The sequence below is a fragment of the Emydura macquarii genome, unplaced genomic scaffold (genome assembly GCF_026122565.2).
Source record: "Emydura macquarii macquarii isolate MOO-44397 ecotype Brisbane River unplaced genomic scaffold, CSIRO-AGI_Emac_v2 contig_1132, whole genome shotgun sequence".
NCBI classification, from domain to species: Eukaryota; Metazoa; Chordata; order Testudines; family Chelidae; genus Emydura; species Emydura macquarii.
This window is the reverse complement of record NW_027131269.1, coordinates 13,315-37,760: the sequence shown is the minus strand read 5'-3', so window position 1 is coordinate 37,760 and position 24,446 is coordinate 13,315. Positions and strand designations below refer to the sequence as shown.

The following is a 24,446-nucleotide window of genomic DNA, read 5'->3' as shown; positions in this document are numbered from 1 at the left end:
GATGCCCTAAGCCAGCACTTGATTTGAAGATCTGCTTCTGTCCCTGCCCGTTGCACTGCTCTGCAAAAATCCACACAGCCCAGGGGCACTGTCCCACAAAGCAAAGCTACCACTGAATTCATTTCTAAAAGCAGCATGATTAGTTTTCAGCTCAGGAAGAGCCGTCTGTTATGAACGGGCAAGATCACTAGGTAGAGGCACTTTTACAATAGAATTTCAGAGTTATAAACATGAAGTTATAAGCTGATCGGTCAACCACACACTTCATTTGGAACCACAATCAGGCAATCAGGCAGCAGCAGAGACCCCAGAAAAGCAAATCCAGTACAGCACTGTGTTGAACTACTAACAAAATAGAGGAAATATTGAAAAAAGAGATTTGACAAGGTAAGGAATCTTTTTCTGTGCTTGTTTCATTTAAATTAAGATGGTTAAAAGCAGCATGTTTCTTCTGCATAGTAAAGTTTCAAAGTTGTAGTAAGTCAAGGTTCAGCTGTAAACTTTTGTAAGAACCATAATGTTTTGTTCAGAGTTATGAACAACCTCCTTTCCCGAGGTGTTCGTAACTCTGAGGTTCTACTTGTACATAGCAATTGAAAAACTAGTTCAGATCTGTAGTGCATTCTTGGCCTACACCAGCTGCTTCAGAAGATAAGAGAGCTCTTAATGAACAGTGATGGAATAACTGGCCAAATGGAAAAGTTTCCTCCCAATCTCCATTACTTAGATGTTGGTTCATGTCCTGAAGAAAGAGGTTTAGATCCCTTTCCAAGCTCCTGTTCATTTCCTCGTTGGATACTGTTATTCATGCAAATGTCTTGGTCCTTTTTTATAAAATCCTGCTTAGCTCTTGGCTTCAATGACATTGTGTAGCAGTGAGTTCCACAAGCTAGTTGTGCGTTGTGTGAAAACACAGCTCCTTTGATCAGTTTCAAATTTGCTGACTTTCAGTTTTGTCAAATATCCCTGTTGTTCTTGTATCAAGAGACAGGTTGAATAACAGCGCCCCAATCAACCTTCCTTATCCCAGTCTTTTCTTTCCCCTCTCCCCTTGCTCATGTCCCTGTATTCAACTCTGAGAAGAACAGCTCCAATCTCAGCAAAGAAAGTTCCCCCTGGCCTCTCATCATTCTTGTTGTCAGTCTCTGAACCTCCTGTATTCTGCAATAGCCTTTTGGAAATGGGTGACCAGTACTGCACAGAGTATTCACGATCAGAGCGTCCTTTTGATGTATATAGTGGTATCACAGTATTTTCTGTATTATCATGTATCCTGTTTCTTATATATCCCAACATCTTGTTTGCTTTCTTGTCAGCAACTGCACACTTAGCAGAGGTCTTCATTGGATGATCTGTAATGACACCCAGGGGTGAGATCCTGGCCTCCTTAAAATTAATGGGAAAATGCATATAGATTTCAATGGGATCAGCATATCACCCCAGCTCCTTCTCCTAAGATGTTGCAGTTAACTTAACTGCAAGAGGTTGGAAGGTGTATAAGTAATCCTCAGTTGTTCCTCCACTGGACACTATTTGCTTTTGTCACACTGTATTTCATTTGCCATTGGGTGGCCCATTCTTCTCACATTGCTGGATCCTGCTGAAGTTCCTCCTGTTGTTTTTCAGATTGATTAACCAAATAATTCAGTGTCAAATGGAAATTTTTCTATTTTATTCTTCGATCCCAGTACATAAACTCTACTGTAGACTAGATGTCTGAGAGGCGGTTTCTCTAGTAGCCTGTCGTGAGCCTTTGTCAAAGGTTTTTTAGATACTGACTCCTCTGCATTGCATTTTCTGGCCTGTGTACGCATCGGGTTTGCTGCAGACCCAATTTCTTTCACTGATGCACCTTGAGGAGCTGACACTGTCATCATTCAGGTATGCACAGTCACCTCCTCCTCTTATTTTAAACCTGCAATGAGAGATAACAAAACCATCGTCAGCCAGCAGATGGGCCTTTCCTGTTATTGACAGTGGAAGAATGCATCTGACGCAGGGGTTTCTAAACTATTTGACAGCATGGCCGCATTTTAATTAACTATTTCCTCCCAGGACTCCAGGTAGGATGCCGTTTTGTATCATGCATCATGGTTTGAATGAACCGTGCATGCAAGGTGACTCTGTGTGGAGCAAAATGGTATCCCCTGCACACTACAGATAGCCACTGCAGAAGAAAGTGAGAACCTGAGACATGAGGCCTACTATAACAGGCCAGGTATGAAGCCCGAGGCCTGAGCTACAGTAATAGTCAAGCCCTCCAAGATGGGGTGTGGACAAGGGGCTAGCAGAAGTCAGGCTGTGAACTTGCAGGCAGATTCACAGAAACTGGCAAGAACAGAGCTGGTATTGCAAAAACACACATTCCTAAAGAAGGCACTGAACATGCAAGCACATTCCAGAAAGAGGGTACCAGAACATCCTGAGACCAGGAATGGTAAAAGATCGTTCCTCAAAGATAATGAGGATGACAATATGATGGATAGAGATGCTTTGACTGAACTATCCGGTACAAGATAAAGGGTGGTATCCTACCATGTCAGAAGGGCAATAGGCAACTTATTTGTATCAGTATATAAAAGAGGGTCTCAAAGGGAGTGTCTTGGTCTGGCCGAGTGAGAAACAGAAACTCCTGCCTTTATTGAGCTGGTCCATTGTAACAAGCATACATGTGTTAGTGATCCTGTAGAGTCTGCAGGATACTAGGACCATGCTTTGTCTACAATACACCCGGCCAGTTGCCTTCATGACTGAAATGGATCTCTGGTTTTATTGGATAATCCAATCATAGTTTGGTGTCTCAGTTATCTGTGCAGAGCTGGGACAGCATACACACTAGGAGAACACACACGCAGCCAACAACTGACAACACTACAAAATCATGTCGTGGTCACCAGTGTTGTACCATTCCTGGGCCAAGTCTTATGTCTTTTCTCCAGCCTCCGACTCCCTCTAGACTCTCCAAAGGCAATTGCCCCACAGTCTCCAGGGGATGGAGTCTGAGTGGGAGGAGCTGAGGTGGGAGATCATGATGGATCTGTCCCAGAGAAGTTCGACTAAAAAGTCATAACCCAAATATTTCTGTTTGGAAAAGCTGCTGTGGTGCCTCATGGGAGCTGTAGTTCAGATGCCTTGTCCTCTTCTCTTCTACAGGCCAGGCTTCCTGATCATACTACATCTCTCATGGTGCACCATGTCTCACTACTGGTCAACAGGAAGCAATGCATCATGGGAGATGTAGTGCAGGTGCCCCATACTCCAATTCTTCTCTATAGTCCAAGCTCCAGACTACATCTGCCATTGTGCCTCCTGATCTCTCTTGGCCAAGGGGATAGAGTCCCTTGGCATGGGCATACCATGCGAGGTGTAGTCCTTTTGGGGAGCCCAGCCCATGAAGGGGAGATTGGAGACATGAGGAAACCAAACGACAACTCCCATGAGGTATCAGGGCATCGTTTTCAGTTAAAATATTTCAGTTTTTGGACATTTGTTTTTTTAATTAAAAAAAAATCAAAATTTTCCATGGAAAGACATTTTATGAAAATAAGGTATCAAAAACCCAATTTCTCACCAAAAAACAATTTCAGTGAAAAGTTCTTGACAACCCTAGTGCTACCATCCCCCTAACAGTGCATCATCCCTTGCTCTGTTATTAATCCAGGTCTCAGCAACAGGAGTCAGCCCCAAATCCTGGAGAGAATACAGATTTCACTGACTCTCCATGAGTATTTTGGGGTTTACATAGTGAATGTTGGCTCCATCTGAATTCAGAACCACAACCTAATGTTCAGATAAAAAAAGGACTCACACGTTGTTGAAATCAGAGCCATTCACCCATTTCCAGGGCTGCTGTTCCTGTTCTCTCCAGAGGCCAATCCAGTACTCGGAGGTATCTTTGTATCGCATCATGAAAGCCTTTAACACAGAAAAAGGAAAGAATCCAATTTCACATGTGCTGCTCACAGGGCTCCAGGCAGCACAGTCATGTTCATAGAAAATTTCCAGGTTAGTTAAAGCAGAGGCTGGAATTTAAATTAGATCTTCTAGGTTTCACTTCAGTCCTGCCTCAGTCATAGCACCCCAGACATCTAGTACAGCAAACATGGCAAGATACTGTGGATCACACAACCCTGCCCCATTCTTTGCACACTGAATGAGGCAGCGGTCCTGTGAAAAAACATAGCAGGGGACCATGTAATTAAGGATTGTATCATAACTGATACACATCAAAAGGAAGGAGAAGGAAAACCTGTTAAGATTGCACTTAGGAGCTTTGCCTTATTTCCAGTTAGGGTTGGGGACATTTTTGGTGACTTGTAAATTCAATGAAAAATTCTGCACTGGAGCTCTTAGTTACTGTCATAAGAGAAATAATAAAGTGAATTTACTGAAACTTTCAGGAAAAAACCTCTCCTGGGTAGAGTAAATTTTAGATAAATAAAACAAAGAACAAAACATCTGGGGGAAAGTTATAAGGAACTAGAAAATGGAAATGCTCAGGCAATATTAACAATATGCATCATAAGGTGTGCCGACACCATTCTGCACAGAATCTTATACCATCTCTCTTGTATTTGAGTGTCTTCCACTCATGAATTAAGTGACGTGATTAACATGTTATATGTAATTTGTTCTCTCTCACCCAAGGGGGAGAATTGTGTATGTAGTGGAGTGGTTAGTTTTGATAGGGTTTTGTTATTTTCAATGCATACGTTACGTGTTTACGTGAAGGCTACCATCTTGGTTGACATGCTGGGGACTCAACTGGGGACCTCCATAATCAAAAGAACAAGCCAGTTCAGCTTGAGCTAAAGAACCAACTCTCTCCAGATAGGGGCTGGAACAGCTCAAATCCTCTCTGTGGATCAGCACCGAGTGGAGCTGGCCTGGTCTACACTGCTGCTCTGGGTCGACATGAGGTACGCTAGTTACATAATGTAACTAGTGTATCTCACGTCGACGTACTTACATCTACACATTGCGGCATCTTCACAAAGCTATGTCAATGGGACAGCATCTCCTGTCAACGCTACCTTTCACCTTTCGGGGATATGGACTACTTCAGTCGATGGGAGAGCGCTACACAGACCCAGTCAATTGATGCTGCTACACTGATGCCTGCTACAGCGACAGTGTAGATATGCCCACCCTCACCAATGGGTTACATTGATATTAGAGAAGACAGCTCAAAGAAAGGCACCTTGCTCTTGGAGCAGAAGGTGGTGGGCTTCTGGATGGTCCTTAGTTCCTGGGGAAGTCCATCCAGCAATCTAGCACCAGCCGCCAAAGAAGCCTCTTCTCCCTCACCGAGAAGCTTCACCCTTAAATTGTGCCAGAGGAGCAGAGATGTCAACCATGGTCCTCATCCTGGATCTTTAGGTTCTTTTAGATACTCTGGCCATAATTGTCCAGGCCATGAAGCACCTTGAAGACCTTGACCATAACTCTAGCATAGCCTATCGCCTTCACAATGGATCTGTTTTTCTACTCACCATTTCCTGCTTGCTGTCAATCACAGCCAGGGAAGCGCCAAGTGCAGAGCAGTTGTTCTGGCTATTGTTCCAGTTATTTTCAGTCTCTGAGAAATAGTAGCATTTCCCTTGGTATCCGATCCAGCCAACTGGGCACCAGGCAATGAGTTGGGGTTTAAATAGCAGCACTGAAATTGATAAAACAGCATAAGGGTAAGAGCTCATCCTTTTCCTCCCATACATCAGAAGAGTTAATTTGACCTCCCTCCAGATGGAAATACCCACCAGATGGAAATAAGGCAAAGCTCCAAAGTGCGACCTTAATTCTGGTTTCTCTGCTCCTTCCTTTTAATGTGTATCAGTTCTGATACAATCTTTGATTATTTGGTCCCCTGCTATGTTTTTCCACAGGACCCCTGCCTCATTCAGTGTGCAAAGAATGAGTCAGGGTTGTGTGATGAATTCATCTGGGGTCCACAATGCTGGAAAATCTGGCAGCTATCCCAAAGGTACGGAGGTGGAAAAGGAGATCTGTGGGGTACTGCTGCTAGAAACCAAAATCCCACATCACAGTCAAACACCCATTGTTAAACAGGAAAGCTGAGCCTGGCACACTGTCTCCTGGAGGCTAGAAATAGGATACACACCCAGCAGCTTTCTATACTGAAATCAGCTTTGGGAGTTACCTCCCCTGTATCTACCCCTTAGATTATTCTACCCAGCCACTAGGTGTCACTGTAAATTCAGGGGAGATTCTAGAGTCTGGGTCAAACTTGTAATTAATCTAATAGGCCGTTAGTCATCCCTGTTCCTTGTCAATGCAGGGGAGATAGCCTAAACTGCAGCTCCCAGAATATGTCTACACTGCAATAAAACACCCATGTCAGCTGACTCAAACTCATGGCCCACGTCAGCTGACTCAGACTCATAAGGCTTGGGATGCAGGGCTATAAAACTGCAGTGTAGACATCCAGACTCAAATTTATTTTAAAAAAATCACATGATTTCTAAGCTAATCTCATGATTTTGGGGGTATGACTCATGGTTTTTCCGATACTTGGGGTTACCAGAAATACACCTACTCTTGACATCTACAAGTAACTGTTCTGACGTGGTTGTACAGTGTTTAGTAATATCTATACAGCCACATTTATGTATGCATTAAAACTTACAAAAGTCACATAGAATCATAGGACTGGAAGGGACCTCATGAGGTCATCTAGTCCAGTCCTCTGCACTTAATGCAGGACCAAGCATTATCTAGACCATCCCTGACAAGTGTTTGTCTAACCTGTTCTTAAAAATCTCCAATGATGGAGATTTCCACAACCTCCCCAGGAAATTTATTTCAGCGCCTAGCATCCTACTAACAGTCTCCACCGGGACACTGTATTCATTATTTGTCTTCCTCCTGCCCTTGGTCTCAGTTTGTTTAGCCTCTCGACAGTTGGTCTACATAAAGAGCTAGGTTGACACAGCTACATCGGTCTGGGATGTGAAAAAAAACACCCCCCTGAGTGACATTGCCATGCCAGTGTAACCTCCAGTGTAGACGCAACTATGCAGACAGAAGAGGGCTGGTGTTGATATAGGTGCCATTGCTAAGAGAGGTGGTGTTCCAACACCAACAGAAAAATCTTCCAGTCAGTGTAGGCTGGGTCTATGCTATGGTGTTATGCCGGCATAGCTACAGCAATGTGCCTATGCCAGTATAGTCTCTGTAGGGTAGACATACCCAAGACTCAGCTCTTTATGTCAGAAACTGAAGTTTATCCTTTTCATTGTCATGATACATAGTTACCCAGGGGGGTTACTGGTTTAAAGGGCCAGTTTTGTCATCACAAACAAAGCATGGAGCTGGAAGGACAGTCTGAAGATGTGTTCCTGGCCCCCACAGCTGATGCCAGCAAGGAGAGTGCCTGTGACTATGGATATGTCTTCACTACAGTGGCACTGCTACGCTGCTTCAGCTGTGCCATGGTGTAAAAGGTTCCTACATCAACAGAAGTGTTTTTCCCATCACTGTATTTAATCCACCTGACCAGCTATGGTGCTCTGGGCATGACATTTTTCACAGCCCTAAGGGACGTAGCCAGCTAAATCTAAATGGAACACACAGACACCGGAATTAGCCACTCACCTGCCAAAGCAAGGACGGCAGTAATCAGAATGACAAATACAATGGTCACGGCAACTGTACACGCAGCAGGTTTCCTGAGCTTGCAGCTACGGCCATTACCTGAAAGAGAAAAAGCCATTAATTCTCCTGAGACTGGGGTACCCAGAGTCAGTAGCTACATCAAGGTCTTAGCTACCACAAGAAGCATTTTGCTAAATGGCTTCTATTATCTAGGTCATAAGATTCCAGGTCAAGATTGTCACCTTCGCTGTGGCACTGTGGAGCCTAGAATGTCTATAGAGTCACCGTGAAGGGATGGAAACAGCCAAAATAATGGCTGAGAGCTCTTTTTGTTCAGAATATCACCAGATTCAACCATCACTGGGATTCAAGGTCTGTGGACATCCAATTTTTAAATTCTCAGCCGTTTAGACTTTACAAATTAAACCCATGCAACGTACAGCTACAGTAAGGGATATCTCTATGCCATGCCATAGATCATTGTGATAGAGGTAAATCAACCAATTACATGCCTTTTTTTACACCTATTTTGCATGCAACAATTTCATTGGTTGCATGAGGGGGCCCCAGTTGTCCTGGTCCGCCATGCCACTGAATCTGGCCACCAACCGCCAAGATCATGCAGACCCAACTGTACACCGGAGTCCGCATGTTAAACATGCCATGCGCAAGCTTTCGTCAAGTCCCAAAGTCCTGTGGTGATGGAGGATTGGTGACGGGGTCAGAGCTGTGATACCTGGAGGTCCCCTGCCAAGAATCTGCACATAGGCGGTGGATGTGTGATGATCCTCGGGCACCTGTGTCGGGACAGGGTGTCCTTCAGCAGCTACATCGGCGACTGAGCAGTCCTCTTCAGGAACCCTCTGCTCACCCCAAATGGGGAGGGGACTAGAAAAGGTGTCCCCAAAATAGGCTGTCCCATCGCTCTTGGCTGGGAAACTGCACCCAGTGGGATCACCATTCCTGCGATGGAAACAAGAAAATGCTAAACTTCTGAACCTGGAATGTTAGAATGCTCATCGAAAACCCAAAGAGCGATGGCCCAGAAAGACAAACTGCCATTGTGGCTTGGGAGCTTTCGAGGCACATCTACATTGCTGCTCTCAGTGAAACCTGTCTCACCAGGGAGGGACTGCTGAGGGAGGTCAGCAGAGGGTACACCTTCTTCTGGAAAGGGAAATCAGACTGCGACCCCCGCATCCATGGAGCTTTGCCAGCAGGAACAAGATCGCTGACGTGCTCCCCAAACTCCCCTCAGGTGTCAACGAAAGGCTCATGACCCTCTGCCTGCGCCTCAGCTGAAACCAACGTGCCACTGTCGTCAATGCATATGCCCCAACTCTGGATTCTGATGATGGAGTCAAGAAAAAATTCTACTCCAATCTCAAAAATACCCTTGCCTCCATCTCCAGGGACAACAAGGTCATTCTCCTGGGTGACTTCAGTGCCCGGGTTGGACATGCCTATGATTGCTGCATGGTGGTTCATTCTGCACAGGACGGGCAAGTGACACTAGATCTCTTTAATGCTTCATATAAGAGACCTGGCCTGTCCTTGAACATCGCCAAGATGAAGGTCCTCCAGCAACCTTTCCCAGGACAGCTAAGCATCCCTCGTGCCAGCCATGTAAATGGGGAGGCTCTGGAATATGTGGAGCATTTCCCGTATCTCAGCAGTCACCTCTCTCAATGGGCTACCATCCATAAAGAAGTCCAGCATCGGGACAACTGTGCCAGTGTTGCCTTCTTCAAGCTGTGACATATTTTTGAAAACAGAGACTTTCGGAAGTCGACGAAGGTCCTGGTTTCTAAGGCTGTCTTGCACACTACCCTCTTCTACTGCAGTGAAACCTGGACCATTAAGACGCCACATTAAGACCCTTGAAAGCTTCTATTTACGGTGCTTGTGTCAAATCCTGGGGATCTAATGAACCAGTGTGAGTGTCCTCTATGAAGTTACATCCACTAGCAACCAAGCCTTGCTCTTGATGGACTCCAAAGGACGGGCCATAGCATTCGGATGCCCGAGAACCACCTCCCTCGCCAGGTTCTCTTCTCCCAGCTCTCTGTTGGCTAATGCTCAAAGGGTGGCCAAAGGAAATGGTACAAAGATACCTCAAGGTCTCCCTCAAGCGCAGAGGTATTGACATCAATGGCTGCTGACCGCTTGGTGTGGCACCACTTTGTTCATCAAGGTGTGTGCTACTTCGAGGCCGAACAACTTGATACCGAGGCAGAACGGTGGCGGCAAAGGAAGGAGAAGGACAACCCGGGGCTGTGAATCCCACTCTTTTGTGCAACAACATGCCCCAATACCGAAGAATGTGTGCATCCAGAATCGAGTTCCTCAGTTCACCAAAACCCACCAAGCCTGATGGACGTCATCCTCGACTCCGAGGGACCGCCGCCGCCGGCCAACTCCCTTTGGGTGTGTAAGTCTCCCCCGGTGTCCAATTCAGCTGGACTCACTGAGGGAGCTCACAGCATGAAGCAGGGCTGCTGAAGGCTCTGAAGTTCAGTCCCAGGAGGTGGTGAAGCCAAGGGGCTTACCCCCCTGAGTTGACATACTGAAGGGGTCCTCTCAGAGGTTGTTCCAGAGCAGCAGACCTGTGGATCTGTGACAACTTCACAGCCTGTTAATGTATTTACCCTCACAGCAGCCCTCTGAGAGAGGGAATGTAGCACCCATTAACGCTGTTCAGTCAGAGCCTCACTAAAGTGAATGCTGGCTGCCCTTATTTCCCCTGCATGACAGTGGGCTTACTCATAGACTTTAAGGTCAAAAGGACCCATTGTGATAATCTAATCTGACTTCCTGCACATTGCAAGCCACAGAATCTCACCCACCCACTCCTGGAATCAGTGGCATATTGGGGAGGATGTGGGGAGGCCAGACCCCTGACTACCGGCCTTGGGGGAGGCGCCGGGCTGGCCCTTCATGACAAGCAGGGGGTGGGGGGCACAGGAGGCTCTGAGGGGCAGCTGGATGGAACCCAGAGGCAGGCAGGGGGGCAGAGAGCTGGGGCTGACCAGGAGGAGCTCCCCATCTCTATCCCCTGGCCAGGGGGTGAGGCCGCCCTGCCTCAGCCGGCACTGGGATGTGGGGATGGAGCAGGAGTGGCGGGTGCCACACAACAAATAATTGAGTGGGGGGGTCCACCGGAGCCTGGAACCATTGCAATGAGTGCCAGAAACTCCCCTGCTCAGGAGAAGGAAAGTGGCATGTCCCTCCACAGGTACAGACCACCCCCTTCCTGGGGCAGCTGGGGGGCAGCGCCATCTAATGGGAGCCGAGGACCCCTCCTGCCCTGCACTGGGGGGCACATGAGATCTGGGGGGGCACATGAGATCTGGGGGGGTGGGGCACAAATGATGGTTTGGTCCCCAGGTGCCGGAAACACACAGTATACCACTGCCTGTAATAGACAGAAGAATAGCCACACTCGCCTCTGGCTGAGTTACTGAAGTCCTCAGATCATAATTTAAAAAACAGAAGAATAGCCACACTGGTGTGACATACTGCACTCCATGTACACCAATCAGAAATTGTGTGACCATTGTACTGTGATTGTGTATCATTCATGTCATCAGCAGTGGAACTCTCCCTCATCCTCTGCTATCAGCATTGAAACCCAACACCATGTACACCCTTATACCCTTATAGTGTAACTGTGCATTGTTTAATGCAAAGTATGCCATGTAAGGTGTTTTTGAAATGCTCATGACATACTAAACATTATTGTTATAGTAGTATGTTTGTTGCAATGTCATATTTATGGTTACGAAGCTCTGCTATGTAATATTTCCAAATATGTGTCTCACATTGAGACAGATCTAGGCAAACTCTAAAAGCAGAGAGATAGTTCATACCTTACATAAAACAATTCAGCTCTTCTAAGGACAATGGACTAGCCTAGGCATCAGTAAAGGGATACTCATTTACTCAAGTGGAGGAAGCCATGCCAGACAGTAGCTATCACCTGATCCCAGGTGGTGGCGAAGGAACATGTTAAATGAGGAGACATTTTGCATTTTCTCTCTCTCTCTCTTCCACAGGGGAAGGGCCTGGCTGAAGGCATCAGACAGCTTGTGGTGAGCATCATTTAAGACAGAAGTGTTAAGTTTAGTTTAGAATGCAATTTGCTTTAATTTCATCCTGATCAAATTTGACTTATGGCTTATAATCACTTAAACGCTTAAAATCTTTCTGTACTTATTAAACGTATTTGGTTTTTTTAATCTAAAGCAGTGTATGTGGTTTGTGTGTGTGTAAAGACTTCATTTAAAGTGACAAGGTTGGTGCACATCAATTTCTTTGATAAATTGACAAACTAATATGAGCTGGGAGTGGGCAGCACTGAACATTGCAAGACGGAAGTTCCTAAGCTTGCATCTGGGATTGGGGATGTTGGCGGTCATTCTATTGCATAATCTTATGAGTGACTGGCCAGAAGCATTCACTCACTAGTTAAGAGTCACTTGATTGCAGGAGGCTGTGCATGGGCTGACCCAGGAGTGGGGGGTTCACACAGCAGAGCAAGTGCACGACGGGCTCCAGGAGTGAGGGATTGGAGAGACACAGCTATACACTAGTTCAGATTGCAGGCGGGAATGTCACACTGGGTCAGATCAATGGTCTATCTAGCCCAGTATCCTGACTTCCAAGAGTGGTCAAGGCTAGGTGCTTCACAGGGAATGAACAGTACAGGTGATCATCAAGTGATCCATCCCATCACCCATTCCCAGCTTCTGGCAAACAGCAATGCCTGCCATCTGGCTAATAATAACCCCACCCACTTCCTGGAACCCAAACCATATCTGGCTAATAGCCACTGATGGACCTATCCTCTTTTCTGAACACCATTATAATCTTGGCCTTCACAACAGCCTCTGGCAAGGACTTCCAGAGGTTGACTTCAAGTTACAGAAAATCCACCATTTAGACTAGTTTAAACCTGCAAGTGACCCATGTCCTGTACTGCAGAGGAAGGCGAAAAACCCACAGGGTCTCTGTCAATCTGACCCCAGGGAAAATTCCTTCCCAACCCCAAATCTGGCTATCACTTAGACCCTGGGCATGTGGGCAAGACCCACCAGTCAGACACCTGGGAAAGAATTCACTGTAGTAACTCAGAGCCCTCCTCATCTAGTGTCCCAGCTCTGGCTGTTGGGGATATATTCTGCTCTTCTAGCAATCACAGATTACTACATACTACAATGCTACCATACTTACTACATCTGTGTCCTGACTGCCCATGGTTTAAACCCCTCTCCATTGAGCACGCCTGGCCTTCTTCGTCCCCCCATACTCACAGTCCACTCCCCACCATTGCTGCTTCCTCCCACCCCATCCATTGCTGGCGCCTTCCCTTCCTTTATGCCCTCCCCCCTTACTGCTGCCTCCCCTCCCTTCCCCACTGCTGCTGTTGCTTCCTGCTCCTTATCTCTCCCCTGGCTGCTGACCTCTTTCCCCACTCGCTGCTGCATCCTTCCTGCTCTCTCCCTCCCACTGCTGATTCCCTCTCTTCCTCCAGGGTTAGTCAGAACTTGGCATTGAACTGACCAGGCTTCCAGGGATTGTCTACACTCCAGCTGGGAGGGGTGACTGCAGTTCGCTTGTATCAAGCTAGCACCTCTAAAAACTAGCAGCAAAGCAGTATCAGTGCAGGCTTTGGCATGAGCTAGGAAGGTAAGTACATATCAAAGGGGGTTGGGTGGGTTCATATGGCCCATGCTGATGGCCGGGCCACTGTTCCACTGCTATTTTTAGCTGCACTAACTAGATCAAACACATTCCCCTGGCTGCAGTATGGACATTGCCTTAGACCTAAAAATGGGCTTAGACATTTGCAGACTTGGAGACTGGTCTACGCGCAAACTTGCACCGAAGTGGATTTCAATTCACTCCTCGTGTCGTTTTGGCTCTCTATAGGGTGATCGGATGTCCCCATTTTATAGGGACAGTCCCAATATTCAGGGCTTTGTCTTATGTAAGGACCTGCTATTCCCCCAACCAGGTCCCAATTTTTCACACTTGCTATCTGGTCACCTTAGCTCTGTGGCAAGTCACTAAGGCTGTGTTTACACTGGCAGCGGCAAATTTGCTGCCATCAGATCGATCTTTCATGATCGATTGAGCAGTCAGTGAGACCCGCTCAATTGATCAGGAGGTCGACTGAATAAGTCCATCTCCTCAACTAGCATAGCGCTGAGCCGATGGGAACAGCGCAATGTGAACAGCGTGCAGAAGCAGTCGACGGGAGTTACGCAAACTACTCTGCGTAACTCCTGTCGAATGCCGCCGAATCACGCGGTAAGTGTGAACCAGCCCTAAGTGGTGACACTCTTAGTTTAGATGTCAAAAGTAGTGGCCTGTTTTGATGTAGCATGAATCACTTTAAAAAAAAAAAAAATCCAAAGCCTGATTAAAATAAATCAAAATAGGGAACTTACAGGAAATGTGTAACGAGGTGGGGAGGCGAGATAGTTTCCTTTCCTCTCCCCACTTAATTGTATTCAAATCATTGAAACTAATTGCAACTGTCACCAGTTAGAAACTTCTAATTTTTTTTAAAAAACCCTAGACTCTGACTTGACAATGAGCTGGTTAAAGATAGGTTTTGGCTTCATCTGCTAGAAGGTGAAGTTCAAGGTACCTCCCTGCTTGGCTGCCCCCCACCAGAGTCCCTTTCCAGATCCTTTACCCCGCTTCTGCGGCAGTGGCATCCCGATGGTGGAGGGGAGGGGGGCTATGGCCCTGGGTGCTGGCCTGGTGGGGAGGGGCACCAGCCAGGCCCTCAGAGGAGGAGCCACCCTCCACTGTCACAGGTGACCAGGGGTTGCTGGGCTTTGACATTCCAGGCAGCCGTGCCGACCCCAGATCAGGCCTGCTGGCAGTTGAGGACTCCTGCTGTGGGGGGGGAGCAAGCATCCTTCCGGCCCCTCTGCTGCCATACTGGACATGGCGAGGGAGCTGCAGGGACCCTGGCTATGCGGGGGCCAGGCAGCCAACCTAACAGCGGGGCTCCAGGGCAGAACCTGTCACGCCCCCCACTGCTGGGCAGCCCGGGGGTATTTGCACTGGTCACTCCCATTTCCTACCGCACCCGCCACCCCCACAGTGGGGGTGGGGAAATGTGGAAGAGTGAGAAACAGGCCTGTAGACACCCGCCCCCCGTGGGGCACTGCCACCAACATGGGGGCACAAATGCAAGTACTGTTCCTTGAGCACCGGAGACCCACAGTACGCCACTTTCTGCGGCCCTGCTAAGGTGCAGGTAAACATATGCTGTGCTGGAGGGGTCTGCAGAGGACAGCATGGAATTGGGGAGAGAGGGAGTGGAGCAGGAAAAAGGGGGTAACATAGAGGGAGGGAAATGGAGAAGGGTATTATAAGTTGGGGGCACAATAGAGGAACTCTCTGGCAGGCCTTTAAAAAGTTCAGCATGTCACCCCACCTGCAACCTGCTCCCTTCTGACGTCTCGTCTCTTGGCCGAGTTCCCCTGGGCCATGTCCACTGGCTCCCTGGACACCTTCAAGGCACAATGGATGCTTCCCTGGTTTCGCTGCTCGGTGTCCCCCTCAGGATCCCTGATTTTGAACCTGTGATCCCCACTCCTGTCCCTGTTTTTTCATTTGTTGTACCTCCCGTGACAAACTGAAAGGCTGGGTTCATTGGCTACTCTCCTTAGTCTGGGGGGAAGGGCCTTTAAATGTGGGCAGGCCTACACCCGCCCACTCCCAGTACTTCACTAGGGGCAACCTGTTTAAGTCAGCTCACCAGCTCACTGCCCTGGGATGCCGGAGGCCTGGTTCTGTTCTCAACTCTGCCTCTGCCTAACTTAGGCAAGTCACTTCTCCTCGCTGGGACTCAGTTTCCCCCTCTAACACGGGGATTGTGATACTGACTTCCCTTGGTAAAATGCTTTGAAATCTCCTGATGAAAAAGTGCTGTAACAGCTAGGGATTATCACCATGGACATAGAATCATAGAGTTGGAAGGGACCTCAGGAGGTCATCTAGTCCAACTCCCTGCTCAAAGCAGGACTAACCTCAGCTAAATCATCCAAGCCAGGGCTTTGTCAAGCCACAGCTTAAAAACCTCTAAAGATAAAGATTCCACCACCTCCCTAGGTAACCCATTCCAGTGCTTCACCACCCTCCTAGTGAAAAACGTTTTCCTAATATCCAACCTAGACCTCTCCCACTGCAACTTGAGACCATTGCTCCTTGTTCTGTCATTTTCTGCCACTGGAAATAGCCCAGTTCCATCCTCCCTGGAACCCCCTTTCAGGTAGTTAAAGGCTGCTCTGAAATCCCCCCTCATTCTTCTCTTTTGCAGATTAAACAAGCCTAGTTCCCTCAGCCTCTTCTCATAAGTCTTGTCCTCCAGCCCCCTAATCACTTTGGTTGCCCTCCAATCTCTCCAGCTTGTCCACATCCTTTTTGTAGTGGGCGGCCCAAAACTGGACACAATACTCTAAATGCGGCCTCATAAATGCTGAATAGAGGGGAATAATCACTTCCCTCAATCTGCTGGCAATGCTCCTACTCATGCAGCCCAATATGTTCTTAGCCTTCTTGGCAACCAGGGCACCCTGCTGACTCATATCCAGCTTCTTATCCACTGTTATCCCCAGGTCCTTTTCTGCAGAACTGCTGCCTAGCTCATCGGTCCCCAATCTGTAGCTGTGCATGGAATTCTTCTGTCCTAAGTGCAGGACTCTGCACTTGTCCTTGTTGAACCTCATCAGATTTCTTTTGGCCCAATCCTCCAATTTGTCTATGTTACTCTGTATCCTATCCCTACCTTCCAGGGTATCTACCACTCCCCCTAGGTTAGTGTCATCTGCAAACTTGCTGAGGGTGCAATCTACCCCATCCTCCAGATCATTAATGAAGATGTTGAACAAAACCGGTCCCAGGACTGACCCCTGAGGCACTCCGTTTGTGACTGGCTGCCAGCTAGACATGGAGCCATTGATAATTACCCATTGATCCCGATGATCTAGCCAGCTCTCTATTCATTTTATAGTCCACTCATCCAGCCCATCCTCTGTGTCAGTGGGTCCTGCCTCTAGGAGAGAGCCAAAGACCCTCATGGATTTAGTTGATTGGTTTAGACCATTTTGTTGTTTATTTAGTTAATTTATTTGATTTAGTTGATTGGTATAATTGGTTTCGTTTAGTTGGTTTAGTTTAGTTTTTATGATTTAGTTGGGGTTGGCCCCGCTTTGAGCAGGGGGTTGGACTAGATGACCTCCTAAGGTCTCTTCCAACCATCATCTTCTATGATTCTATGATTTAAGGACTCTGGATTGTTAGCTTGGAATTTTGGGGAGAGGCTTGAAGTCACTTCGCCAAAGTCCCGCTAAGCATGCTGGGAAACGGAAAGGCTGTTGACATATTTCAGGCTGCCCAAGATGGTTGAATTTTCGAGTTAAGATGGTTGGGTTAAAAGAGCCTGGTAAACTCTGCAAAGTCCAGTAATTTGGCACAGACTGAGAGTATAAGACACAAAGGGCTTGGAGGGGTGGTTCTACGCTTTGCTTTTTGGGGGTTTGCTGCGTCTGTCCCTTTTCTTAGCTTCCTTTTATTCCCTTCCCAAATTCCAGTTCTAATGAGCATCAGGCCTGTTCATCGTGCTTCAGATCATAGCCTAGGTGGGGCTGGTCTTTGCCTGCTCATCTAATGCCATCTCTGATGATTCTCGCAACTAGGAGAGTGTGGGCAGATTTTGTCTGACACCTGGAAGTCTGCTCTGATTCAGCTTTTTCCAGCTCTTCCTACCCAAGGAAACAACCACAAACTTCAGACCATCAGTTGCCACCCACTGGAATATAAAGGCTTGTCTACATGGGAGAGTTATCCCAGTGTAAGCCAAGGTTTGAATTTAAACCAACAGTTATTCTCCTACAGGGAGACTTTATTCCAGTTCAGCTAATATCGCTTTGGAAGGGGTTAAAGTGAAACAAAAAAGCCACTCATTGCAGAATAAGAACATTCACAGGGAAGTTATGCCCAGTTTAACTTTCCCATTGTTAGGGCGCGCAAGACTTTGTAACGCGAAATCAGTATAGTTTGACAAGAGCAAGGCCCTAAAAGCAATGCTAAGCTTCTGCAGCTTGAAAAGCAAGAGTTAAAACCTCTCAGGAGCAGAGCCCAGACGCTTCCCTCTACCCGACCTTAGGCCAGAGTAGGAAGTGCCTTGGGGTCTGGAGCATCCTGAGACGACCACAGACATTTGCTAATGCTTGATAAGCTAAAAGGTTCCTATTTTAGTAATAATAAAGGGAAAGTAAGACTATGGCTGAGTTCTCTTTGAAGTAAACAACTAACGTCACCTTATTCCAGAAGGTCCCTAGCTAACTACCAATAGACTAATAGCAACTAAGTGTTAAGGCCCAATCCCTACTGGGATTGAGATATACGTCATGTATTACTGGGTAAGGCTTGCTGCAAGGTGAGGGGGGAAAAAGGGTATATCAATCCCCCGAGAGCCTCCCCAAGCTGAGACTCCCCGTGGATCCGTGGAAGCGCTAGCGGATGACTTGGTCAAGGCGGTTCCCATACGTCACTCACTTATCAGAACGAAGTATGGGTCTCCATCGTTCTTGCAGTGGTAAGCGTCCCTGCACACGTTTAGATAAGGCTAGCTCTCTTACATCGATGGGCCCCCAGGAGTATATTGCTGTAGGTATCCTCTTGGCAGGTCTCTTCCTTGCTTTATAGTTCACCTCTCTGTTCACTAACTGTTGCTGCTGTTGCAGTTCCTATATGGTAAAGAACTCCTGTTCCTGTTTTTCTTATGCTATCTCGCTGCTGTTGCAGTTGCTCAGCTCATGATAATAATAAGTCCTGTACTTATAAGTTGCTACTTTATATCCTTGTGGTTAATTGTACTTTCAGTGTACTTTTCATCTTAAGACTTGTGCCGGAGCTGCAGTTCCTGTATGGTAAAGGACTCCCGCTCCTGTCTTCCTTATGCTATCTCATGTAATAAATAAGCACTTTTGACATCCTTTTGCCAGTGTACTCCATCCTGCCACTGAGATAAAAATACCGAACACTACACTCATGCAGACCAGCCCTAAAAAGCACACCTTAGTCTGCCCGTCTCCTCCCCCGCTTACCTATCTCTGTCTATATTCCACTGGAGAGCATGACTCACATGAGCTTTGATCTAGTAACACGGGGAATATGATGACTGTTTCAGTCATTTTAGGTTAAAAAACAAAACAAAAATAGCTTAACTGACACTTTCCCCATCCATTCTCAGTGAAAACATCCTGTTTTGCTAATTTGTACTTTAGATCAGGGGTACCCAAACTTTTTGTCATCATGATCCCATTTTACTGAAGTATTTCCTGCCGCGACCCCAGACAGCATGGAGGAAGCCATTTTGCACTTCATACTGTGTGACCTCACACACACCATACATGCAAGGTCATGCTGTGTGGAGCAAAATGGCCTCCTCCACAAACTAGGGATTGTTGCGACCCCATCTGCTGATGGCACAACCCCATTTGGGGTCATGACCCAGAGTTTGGGAAATGCTGCTTTAGATGCTAAAAAACAGGGACCACAGCTGTGGGTGTGGTACAAAAACACCAATAGAAAAACATGGTAACAAAAAAAACAAGCCTAATCCTACAGCACACACCCCTCCACAAACCTTAGCAGGTTCACTGTACAGACAGTGGAGATGGTGGACTAGATGTTACAAAGCCTGAGACATTTTCTATTGCAACATCTCAAATATCAAGGAGTGACAGACATTGCCTCAAATTGTAATAAGTCTCCCTGAAAAGCATCAAGACCCCACATTTTTGGCTAGCTGCTCAGGTCAAAAGGGGTAACAGAGGGTTCTTCGAGGGTTTGATGGGCATCTGACCACGTAGTTGTCCACTTGCTGGAGGCAGACCAGCTTCTTAAAGCTTGCTGTGGGGTGGGGATGTGTTTGTGCTAGGTCTCACATTGGACAACAGGGCCCCTGCTCTCCTTGTGTTCCCACCCTTATAGGCACACACACACTCCTAGACAACCTCCATAGGAAGGGACCCCTGCTTTCCCTGATTTTTGGAGATCTGGATGGCCTGGCATCTAGGCAAGCTGCTTACCCTGAGGGAATGAACCCAGGCAGTTTGGAGCTGACAGAACAGGTTCAGTCTTCCACATGTCCTTAGCCAGTATTTTCCTTAGTAGTTGTTAGAAATAACCAAACAGGTTGTCCCGGGGGCGGATTGGGAAGACGGAACCCATAATTGCCTGCTCATTCCACCTCGACGCCGCGAGAGAGCAATGAGGGAGTTACTTTACAATCCTTTTATCCATAACAGTATGTAAATGTATCCATTTCCAGCAACTCCCCATCGACCCTTATTTGGTTACATTGACACCTATATAATGAATATTAATAACTACATAATGAATATAATTATACCTGCCCGTTTGTTGTTTACAGGATTACCATACAGAGGGCAGGCACATCACTTCAAAACCTATTACTTTTACACTAACATTCTTTGAAGTAAAGGCAGGCCAGAGGGGGAAGGAAGATAATGCTTTCTTCCCACCAAAGGCCTTGTGCAGGAGTGGTGATAGATCCTTATCCCCTGCGCAGGTGGCCAGGAGGGCAGGAAAAGAAGAAAGATAACAGACTCCAAATAGAAATTATACCAATTAGCAGAAACAAGGTTTGCCCGTGCCATGACCCCGTTCCCTGTAGCTTAGGCCTAACCATTTGTCCAGCTTTTAACTCTTTACTTTCCTACACTCTCCCACTCTCTTTCAAAGAAAGGCCCAGGAGTCCGTCCTTCCCGCACACTGGCTGGTGGGGCACTGGTCCAGGAGGCCCTGACTCCAGATGGCCTAATACCTTGATCCATCAGTCATGCTACGGGGAGATGAGGGAGGCAGGTTATTGACTGGACAATATGCCTAAAATTACAGGTATGACTTTTGGGGAGAGGCTAGCATGGTGCAAAGTTCTAAACATCCCATAAACATAATTAAAAAACCAACTAATATGATTAATATTTGTACATGAGTAATACGACTGAGGAGCGAATGAGAGTCTGTAAAGTTTGTTTGAAGGTCACAGGCTACATTAGTTCAAGCACAGTTAGCAGGCAATTTAGCGGCTAGTTGGAACGCATTGGTTCCTTGGAGGGCCTGGGCTTCTAAAACTTGCATTCTGTGTTGCTCGATTTGGAGTTGTTTTAAAAGTTGTGTCAGGCAGTCCCAATTTATTTAGGAGGGTTTTGGTACAGCCTCAGTTCAGTTCACTGGAATTGTTGGGTGTCCTGTTATATGAAGCTGTTTTATGGCTGGTATGTGGATTTGCTAGGTGGAGTTTTTTAGTTGCAGGGAAAAGTTTACTGGTTCAAACCTCACCCATTTCACACACCTTTTATTTTTTAGCTCCTGGCTATTTAGCATGGCTGATTCTTTTTAGCAGATGTTTTTGTTTTTTTGTTTTATTTAATGCTGAAGGGATACTGGTTCTATACATTGTAATGGTGGTGGTTTTTGTGACTATTTTTTTTATGTGTTACTTTGTTTTGCCCAGATTAGTCCCATACATAGATAGTAGACCTCTGGCCCGACCAGAAACTGTGTGTTATTTGTTTTAACCCGCACCTGCCACATCGGCTTTCGGGACCATCCCCATTTGCACCCACCCCCGAAACCTGCTTGCAGTAGGGTGGCAGAGGTCCAATTCTCTATAGCTACTTTTCTTTCCCCTGAGGGTTGTTCTCCAGGTGGCTTTGAAAGGCTAATAGCTTTTTAATTGCTTTGCTGCATTGGTACCCTCTAATTTAGACAGCCATACTTTTAAACGGGCATTCCCTAAGAGGTTTACAAAATGATTTGTTAAAGTTTGCTGGACCCGGTTACAAGCTTTTTTTTATAAAATAGTTTTGACAATTTTTATTAAATTTGTTATAAGGCTTTTGGTGAGGTTTCAAGGGATAAAATAACTATTCCCAGCAAGTGGGCAGTGGAGCTTAATGCAGATCCCTGCAATATCCCCCCTCTGTTCAGCAACCTCAGGGCATATTCCAGACATTGGACTTGAGCTGCTGAGTCAGTTTCCTGTAAAGAGTTCCACCCTTCCCACAAATAGTTAATAACATTTTGTTGTTTTTAGAGATTAACTCCTGCTGACTTTGTAGTTGCCCACAGCAACATTTTTTCCTACTCTGGTAAATTGGGAACAATTTTCAAAGGTATTACTTAGAAACTAATTCATGGGGAACTAGGTGATAGATACGTGCAGTTTTGATGCATTAAGGACTATAGGTTTTTGGAGTGATGGTTTGGTAATTGGTATTTTGGAAGGAGGGGGAGATTTGCGGGAAGGGAGAGGGCCAATGATGGTGCTTTTTTTTTAATTTGGGGGTGGGTAGTATGACAGATTCAATTAAAGGGTGGTACCCTTCCTGAAGAGTTTAATGGAATTCAAAGGGGGGTGACACTCCTGTCAGATGTCCAAGCACCTCAGACCATTGAATTATTTGTTTGTTTGGTTAAAGGAAGGGGAAAGGTACATTCTCCAGCATAAATGATGGCTCGGACTCTCTGTGTTAAATGCTTTGAGTTCCACTGGATAGAGGGGTGGATAGCGAGGTTGGTTATACTTTACTTAAGCAGCCATGGGAATTATTTACAGGAACATTCACAGTTTTGAAAAACAAAATGATTTTATTTTTTTTGGCTTTTGGCTATTGAACTATGACATTTTACTGGAGAAATGTGAGCCCACCAAAGCGGGTTAGATTTTTGCAAATTTTGAATTTGACTTTTTTGATTTAGAATTTTTTTATTATTTTGGTTTTGCTTGTTTTTGCCAAAACTATGTTTTTTTGTTACTGAGATATTTAAAAAAAAAAAAAGAATGCTTAATAACAAAGCCAAGCAATGTCTGTGTTTGCTTAATATTTTTACACTACTTTAAATTATTTTATACACCTATATTTAGATTATTATTTTGTAAATTGAAAAACAGTTACGTTTTAATGGAAACCCCTTATTTTTTTTTTTGTAAATATGACTAGTTGTTTAGTAATTAAATGGTTTAAATGAGATTGGTTTTTTGCCTGCTGCCCGCAGCAGTTATATACAATTAATTGTTTACAGACAATTCCTTTAGGAAAAGGGCCCATTTTTCTTTAGAATAGCTGTAAAGGCTCGTGGGGATAAAAACATGGTAGTAGCCACTACCTGACCCCTTTGTGTAATTTGTTTAACTATTAGGTTTTTATGCAATGTGACTGTACTAAATCATATATATATTTACTTCATTGAATATTATTAAACTAAAATATTTTTATAATATTGTTACTTTTATACTATTTTTATAACTATTACTTTTTAATAATTTCCTAACTTTTAACTGTTTAATTGTTTTTAATTTTTGTAGTATTAAATTTTACAAAAGCTATTTTTAACACTTTTTTTGTTGAAATTATTTTTGCATTTAATTAAACATAATTTCTCTTTATTATATTACTTTTTGCTGCTATAGCTTTAACATTTTACTGGCAACCTATTTTTGTGATTTTAAACTTTTTATTTTTTACTTAGGCCTGACCATTTGTCCAGCTTTTAACTCTTTACTCTCCTACAATAGTGTTTAAGGCACAGCAACTTCACCCACCCTCATAGGTGCTACAATCACAGGAACTGAGAGGTAAGAGTCCTCCTACAGCTGCTCTTTACCAAGCCCCATCTGTACAAAGCTAGAGGTCGGTACATTTTCCCAAGCTCTAACTCCCTCAGGAGGTGTGCACTGGATGCAGGAAGCAGTGGGTGGGATTCAATGGCCTGTGCTTTGAGACAGGGTGTGTGTGTGGGGGGTGGTGAAGGTGTCAGAACAGATGATTACAGTGGTCCCTTCTCGCTTTACAATCGAGAAAGCTAGAGCCCCCACTGAAGTGGTCAGAACCAGGCTTACGTTACCTGGCTTCTCTCCGTTCTCAGGGTTTCCAGGGATACTAGGATAAACCTCTGACCGCTGTTTCTTCTCAGCAGGATCCATTCTTTTCTCTCTTCTCAGGAGGACATATGCTGGGCTTCTTGCTTTCTTGCTGTAACTGGCGGGGATCAGGGGGAGGGAATCTGTCCCAGTCACCTGGAGAGACTCCTGACCCCTGACATTCTTCAGCTCTTGGTTGATCTGCAATGCAAGATGGAACAGTCGGAATACATAAAGGGCAGCTTCTGTGGATCTGCACTTGGTGGGTAGCGGAAGCACTGCTGTAACCTACCTGGGACATAGGGCTTGAAAAGTTCCCAATGGGAGATTATTAGACCTGACTTTCCCTATTCTTTAAAAGGTTCTGAGAGATCACACGCTAGGTGGAAAGTGCTCCCCGAGACACTGCTGCCTCAGATGCACTGCCAGGGGAAACTAAAGCAGGAGCTTTGACATCAGGGCTTTGACTGGACTCCCCAGATGCAGGTTCTCCCTTCGCATAGCACCCCAGTATTTCCCCCAAACACAATCCTGCTCCCCACAAGGTTCACCCTAGCCCCCTCATATTCCCTCCCCTTTATGCCCTCACACAGCCATTTCTCCCCCACCCTCACTGTCTGGTGGAAGGGGGAAGCAAGGCTGCGGGGGAGCTTGGGGCGAGGAGGATTGTTTTGAAGAGACCTGTGCTATGTGAAAGAGGTGTTCACGATGGGGGTGCAACAGGGATAGGCACCAGACCCAAAGCACCAGGCTCTCCTTGTGCTCCTGCCTCAGTTGCCCCCCCAATGCTGCTTCAGTGCACAATGCAGATTTTACGCGCTGATGCCTCAGCACTGTGGCACAGGGCTCCCCGCTT

The 24,446-nt window shown here is 46.0% G+C and overlaps 1 protein-coding gene across 1 annotated transcript; it reads right to left on the bottom strand.

Annotated features, from left to right (window-relative positions):
* Positions 1 to 564: 564 nt before the first annotated feature.
* Positions 565 to 23,653, bottom strand: LOC137152010 (C-type lectin domain family 2 member B-like). Its single transcript, XM_067546487.1, has 5 exons — positions 23,575 to 23,653; positions 7,612 to 7,710; positions 5,493 to 5,659; positions 3,809 to 3,915; positions 565 to 1,915 (listed from the first exon to the last, which is right to left on the bottom strand). Exons 1-5 carry the CDS (start codon positions 23,651 to 23,653, stop codon positions 1,768 to 1,770), a joined length of 600 nt encoding a protein of 199 aa, XP_067402588.1. The 3' UTR covers positions 565 to 1,767.
* Between the last annotated feature and the right edge of the window lie 793 nt (positions 23,654 to 24,446).